Here is a 6630-nt window from a genome sequence, read left to right as displayed (position 1 = left end):
AAAGGGCAAGGCCTGCCAGAGGCACTGATTGTCCTTCCCTCAGGTCCTCCGGACCAGCTCTCCAGCCCTGAATCTAGCCATTTTGTATTATCTTTAAAAAGTATGTTATTGTATTTAATTTGAAATACTTTGTCAAGTGTTTTTTATTTTAACTTTTATTTATGTATTTATTTATTTATTTTGAAACAGGACCTTACTCTGTTGCTCAGATAACAATCCTCCCACTTCAGTGTCTTGACTGATGGAATTACAGGCATCTGATACCACACCTAACTTGGACTTTGTCTTTTCTTGATTGAAACTGGTCTTTCTTTTGAACAGGATCTCACGTCCAGCGCTAGGGCAGCCTCGAACTCTGTATGTAGTCAAGGATGCAGTCGAACTTGGGATGCTTTGCCTCTCGAGTGCTGAGATTTACAGATATACTCCACTGTCTCATCGTGGTGCTGGGGGTTGAACCTTGGAGGCTACTGTTGTTTTCAACAAAATCTGAGTCTGATCTGCAGAGCTAGTTAGTTCCAAGACAGCCAGAGCTGTTAACACAGAGAAGCCTTGTCTCAAAAAACCAAAACCAAAACCAAACCTTTAATCCCAGCACTCGGGAGGCAGAGGCAGGTGGATCTCTGTGAGTTCGAGGCCAGCCTGGTCTACAAGAGCTAGTGCCAGGACAGGCTCCAAAGCTACAGAGAAACCCTGTCTTGGAAAAACTAAACAAATAAAACAAAACAAAAAACCCTTCAATCATTAGATTTTTACCAATGAAACAGCCAAATGCTGGGGTGAAGGCCTGCTAGCTCAGAGAAGCAGAGAAAGCACCCAGTTGATCTTCTTCCTCAGCTGACATCCCAGAAGCCTTTCTCCTACACTGTCTCAACTAGACCCTCCAACTGAATGTCCCTCCCTTCTACTTCCTCTGCCTCTCTCTATCCATGCTCCTAATTCCCCTTTACTCTCTATGGTTTTTTCTTAATAATCCTATGTTCACTTCCTGCCAACTAGTTGCTGGCTCTGCCTCTGTAGACCAGGCCTGGTCTCGAACTCATAGAGAACCGCCTGCTTCTGCCTCCCATTCTGGGATTAAAGGTGTGCGCCACCACTGCCAGGCTACCAGCTCAGCCTCTCGACCTGTGGTTGACTTCATTTAACCCTGTTTACAGTAGTTAAGCAGAAAGCTCTTGTTTTAAAGGGGATGTGCTAGGGCTGAGCCGCACCACAACTAGAAACAGGTTTTTCTAGTAAATAACACAATCTGTGCGTTACAGTGTGATCAAATATCAGCAACAGCCTACCAAATGAGCTACATCCCCAGCCCAAATTAGAGAATCCTTAGAAGCTGTGTTTTTTAAACCGTCCTTAGTTTTAATGGAGTTGTCCTTGTTCTCTTCTCTACCCTCTTATTTTGTGAAGGGCTGGATATAACATGATGCTGATTCTTACCTTAATACTGTCGTAATCTTAGTATAATCTTAACCTCCTTATTCTACCCTCTGCTCTTGCTTAGGTCTGGGATTGTAAATTAGCAACCAAAGGGCCCCCTTCGGCCTAGAGAAAAGCTTTCCTTGGTCTGAACATTATTCTGCCTATATTTAGAAATGTAGTTAACTCTACCTTAAAGGGCAGATCCTGTCTTGTTTTGGAAAAAACAAAACAAAACAAAACAAAACTCTAGTACCTGGCAGCCAGAGGTCCCAATGTCCATTTGTCAACATTTAGTTACAGCTAAAGGTAGACTCCCTTCTTGGAAAAAGGCTGAAACGTCCCAGTTCAGATTTCTGCTCTTCTCTTGTAACTGGCTCCTTTCACTCTGTGCCAGCACCCACTGACTCATCCTGGCACTTCTAACCCCTCTATCTACTTTCCTTCTACCTCTAATGTGGGACCGCTCCATCCCCTTCCACATCATCAGACTTAGCCTTGTAAGCAGATTTGACCAGATTTCCTCATTTGTACATACTTGATAAAACTCACTGTTTTATGGTTAAGATTTCTGCTCCTCAAAATGTCATTTCATAAACTGTTCTGCTTGCATGAGAATGCCCACATCTCCACAATATTCTGTCTCATTCCCTTCTTGGCTTTAAAACTTCTTTTATGTTACATTTTACTTAGTGTGTGTGTGTGTGTGTGTGTGTGTGTGTGTGTGTGTGTACACAAACGCTTATGTGGAGGACAGAGGATGATTTTCAGGAGTTGGTCCTCTCCTTCCAAATTGGGGGTCTAAGCCTGGAACTCTAGTAGTCAGGCTTGGTAGCAAGCATCTTTACTTACTGAACCATCTTGCCTTCCCCCAATTTTGATTACTATGAAGCAGTAGTTTCCAAAACATCGTATCTTCTTAGTATCTGTCAGAGCCGTTTAGTCTATCTTTCCCACCTCTCCTTTCATCCCCCTGTTAACTCATACCCTAGAAACTGCTGTGTCTAGCCTTGATGGTGTATGCTTATAGTATCTGCACTTGGGGTATGAGGATCCTGAATTCAAGGCCAGCCTCTGCTACAAAACCAAAACAAGGCGGAGAATTGGTTCAGCTGTTGAGAACGATGTGTTCTTGCAGAGGACCCGGTTCCCAGTTGGGGGTCCCTGTCTAGATAGGTGCCTTCGCGGGTACCTACATGCACGTGATGCACACACATACACCCAGGCACACTCATACACATTTAAAAATGTTTACAAACAAGCAAAAGCCTGTACCCTGACATCACTCCTGCTGAAGACCTTCCCACAAAGGCTAGCCTTTATACTGTTCCTTTGCGTTTCAGTTTGTGACCTCTTGATTTAAAGGCTTGGGTCCCCCAACACCAATAGATATTAAATCACGATGGGCTGAAGTGTAGGTGTTAAAATTAAATCACTATTGGTGATGGACTGAAGTGAAGTTTATCGAATTTTGATTATGTCAGCTTCCTTGTCTATCTTAACCTCCGATAGAGTCAGATTTCCAGGATAAAGTGTGTGTGACAAGAGTACACCTTCAGATTCCTGACCGTGGTTAGCTGGAGTTTTCAACCTGGTACTCTGCCTGGTTAAACTAGCCTAGCACGCGCAGCTAAAGCCTGTGCGCCCAAGTTAGCTCAGCCTGGGATTGGGTAGGGCAGTGCATGCCGGGAGTGGCCAATCTTCGAAGGGCTTGTTGGGAATTGTAGTTCTTGGGGCCGGAAGTGGGGGTGGCAAGGGTAGAAAGGCAGCTGAGGCAGCAGTCCTTGGCGCTGACGCCTCCAGGGTGTAGTGCATGGTTCTGAGCCCACCAACCGTGGTGCCCTCCCTGTCCTGAAAGTGCTCCGGGCGCCCTGGTGACCGAAGCGGCCGGGAGCCTCTCTTCAGCCCGGAGACGGCCTTGCAGTCCCGGATGCGTCCGGAGGGCGCGCGAATGGATCTTGGCGGCGGCAGGGAGCGCCTGGTGGAGGAGAGCAGGTGGGCTGGGAGCGGCTGGCTGTCGGGGCTGCTGGGTGCGCGCGCCGCGAGCATCGGGAGTCTTGGCAGGGCTGGGATGACACGCAGTGCGGGGCGCGGCAGACCTGAGAGCGCCTGCTGCGAGTGACTTGTTTGGGAAGAATTTCTAAGAGGAGGAACTGGCGGGCATGTGTTAGGACGAGGGAGGAGAGTTTAGGGACGGTGAGCGAGGATGGGTATGATTCGTTCAGGGCCGGGAATAGAAGACAGAGAAGCCAAGATCCAAGACTGCTGAAGGAGACGGGGGGGGGGGGTATTCAGAATCTGGGAGAAAGGACTGAGGTGCTGTAGTGAGATTTTATAGGCCAGACTCTATAGATAAGAGCAGGGGACAAGGTTGGTGCCCTGCCTTAAAACTTGTGGTAACAATCCAGACTGATATTATGAGGGTAATGTAAGAATTTCTGGGAGCTAAGGTTTTAGGTTATAATTGACCCAGCAAGGTTAAGAAGGGACAACTGTGGGTTAGGAGGAGAGGAGGGCCTGTGTGTGCAAAGCCACTGATTGCACTGGGTGTGGGCTTGTTGAAGGGATAGAAATTGTGTCCTTTGTCAGCCAGATCCCCACTGCCCTGAAAGGACCTCTGTCATTTACTTCTCATCTTCAGCCCCTTTGCTTCTTCCACATAATGCAAGTTTAAATTTATGTGGAATTATCAGAAAGTCTTAGCTTCTAGAAATAAGGGCATTTGAGATTTTATTTTCTTTTTTAAACAGTTACATATTTGTGTGTGTGTGTGTGTGTGTGTGCACGTGTGTGTGTGCTCTTGTGGAGGTTAGAGGACATCTTGGAGGAGGTGGTTCTCTCCATCCACCATGCAGATGCTGAGATTAGAATCAGGTTGTCAGGCTTGATGGCAAACAGCTTTACACAGAGAGCTGTTTCACCAGCCCAAATTAGGATTAAAAAGCTACTTTAGTGCTATGATCATTTGGACTTTGTAGAGATGTGTCTCCTATTGGGGATTTGCTTTATTAACATCTGATCTTAGGTTTGGGAGTGTAATTCATGGTAGAGCACTTGACAAGCATGCAGGCAGCCCTGAGTTCCATCCCCGGCATCACGAGAACAACAGAAGCAAGTCTTAACTTCTAAAGAGGATGCCGGAGCAGATACACAACAGAAATAATGGCAGAAGGGAGTCTTTCTTGACACTTGGAAATAGATTCAGATACAGTGATGATCTCCAGAGCAGATGAAGGCCAAAGACTAGAAGCAAAATAATTTACCTCAAAATATTCTCCGTGTATAATTGAAAACTGCTTGAGTAAAGATACCCCTGCCTTGTTGTACTTTCTTGAGTACAAAGTGGTTGAACTGGAGTTTTTGCCTGAGGTCTATGAATGGTCTATACTAAATGAAACTGATTTTACTTCCCTTTTCAGCATTTTAGTTTCTGCTTTTGTATATTTGGCTATGTATTCTTCCTCCAGATGTCTGTGAAATGTTTTCTGTAAAAGATACCTTGTAGCTGCTAAGCAAGCGTTAGGGTTATTTTGATTTTCCTGTGCTATTTATTTCATGTGGAGCAGGCTGGGTCAGCCATGTTAAGTGTGGTTTTTCTCTCCCGTTTAGCTGGAGCTGCATTAGTTCTTCATTACTTATTTGTTCTTTGCCAGGCACTGTCTTGACAGCATTGCGGATGTTAGTGTATTTAATGTCCTGACAGTTGTGTGAGGTACCTGCTGTAACATCACTTCCCAGAGGAGGAAGCGGGCACGGTGACAGACAGGATACGTAACTTGCTGTGTTATGCATGGATCTCTGGTAGAACTGAGACTCACACCCAGTTACTTTTACTATCTATACTCTGCTGCTACCCAACATGGTAATGTGACAAATGTACACAGTAATGTTAATTTTTGCCATCCTGTGCCTGTCGTTTAGGTGGGCAGGACAATTCCTTTGCAGGTATATTTTTTTTCTGTCAATTACTTTTCTAACTTCTTAACTAGAGTACTTTAAAGTATTTCAGCAGTGGGAACCCCCCCCTCCGCCCCATGCCCCACAGTCACTCACTCAAACTGTCCTTGTAGGGCTACTCTCTTGGTGGCTGATTAGTTCAGAATGTGTTTTCAGTGAAGCTTCATAGTACTGACGGCCCCCTTAGTTCCAGATAGACACTGGCACATACATGCCTCTTGTGAGAATTGAGGCATTGTGGCTGAGCCCCTGCAAACATAACCTTTTCATGGTCACTACAACACACAGTTCAGAAAGTCATCTCGACGAGACGGCAGCTGTTTAAGCATGAAGGACATACAGTTTCCCGGTGAAAGCAGCCTATACTGAAATGTGCATAATTTCAACCCACCGAAAGCTTCCCCTTTGTTCTTATCTCAGTTAATAGCATTTTCTACTCAGTCAACCAAGCCACAGCCTCACCCTGAAATTTCAGATTTCTCTTTTCATTTCTCATATCCAAAGCTTCAGCAGAATCCCTAGCTTATGTGCTTGACTTGGCCATCTTACCAAGCCCTGCCTGTGTGAGGCAATGCTCTTCCCTGCTGGAAAATCATAAGACTTAAGTAAAATAATGAGTGTGGTACATACCAGAGTACAAGGGTTGTGCTCCTCGTCCAGCCTCGAGTTTCCGTGTACTAGGTGTGTTGTCCACAGTTAGTACCCGCAGCAGTGTAACTTTTTCTCCCTATTCCATGGCTCCCCTAGCTAAGTTGAGCAGATGGGAGATTGGGGTGTTGACTTAGCTCTTAACTTCACCCTAGAAGTACGCTTACATAATAGGTCCTCTAATGTCTTCCATGTACCTCAACTACCTCATAGCAGATACTACTGTGCTTATCTTCTCCTAAAGTTTAAGTGCCAGTTGTTTGGGAGTTGTCTCTGAAGCTATGAGCTAAAACCACAGCCCTTCCATCATTGATTGAGCTGTTCTGTCTGCTCTGCCCAGTGCTCACTTGACTGTACAGTGGCCCACACTGGAGCAGAACTAGATAGTACGGTGTACTTTAGTGACTCTGAACACACAGTGCACCAAACCTTCCCTTTCTTTGTCCTCAGCCCTAGCATTTTCAATGTAGTCAACTAAGCCGGAACCTCCCAGTAAAATTGGATACTTCCCTCTTCCCCATGTCCCTTATCCAAGCAGGCTCCAGTTTCTGTAAAGTCTTCAAGTCTTCCCTGGTATTTCCTTAAGTTGGTTTTTTTTTTTTTACATTT

At 45.4% G+C, this 6630-nt stretch overlaps 1 protein-coding gene across 6 annotated transcripts in view; it reads left to right on the top strand.

Moving 5' to 3' along the window:
* The window catches only part of Rubcn (RUN and cysteine rich domain containing beclin 1 interacting protein), a 61278-nt gene that overhangs the window by 8273 nt on the left and 46375 nt on the right, over positions 1–6630 (top strand). For 4 of the 6 annotated variants that reach the window (XM_013351549.2, XM_013351534.2, XM_013351544.2 and 1 more), the window contains exon 1: positions 3158–3411. The exons of the other annotated variants lie outside the window; for them this stretch is intronic. In XM_013351549.2, coding sequence (XP_013207003.2) covers positions 3347–3411 — 65 coding nt within the window. In that variant the 5' untranslated portion in view covers positions 3158–3346. Of the gene's footprint in view, positions 1–3157; positions 3412–6630 lie in introns of those variants that run through there. 6 annotated transcript variants of the gene reach the window in all.

This window comes from Microtus ochrogaster, chromosome 2 (assembly GCF_000317375.1).
Source record: "Microtus ochrogaster isolate Prairie Vole_2 chromosome 2, MicOch1.0, whole genome shotgun sequence".
NCBI classification, from domain to species: Eukaryota; Metazoa; Chordata; class Mammalia; order Rodentia; family Cricetidae; genus Microtus; species Microtus ochrogaster.
The sequence above is the reverse complement of the archived record's forward strand: the minus strand, read 5'-3'. Positions and strand labels throughout refer to the sequence as shown.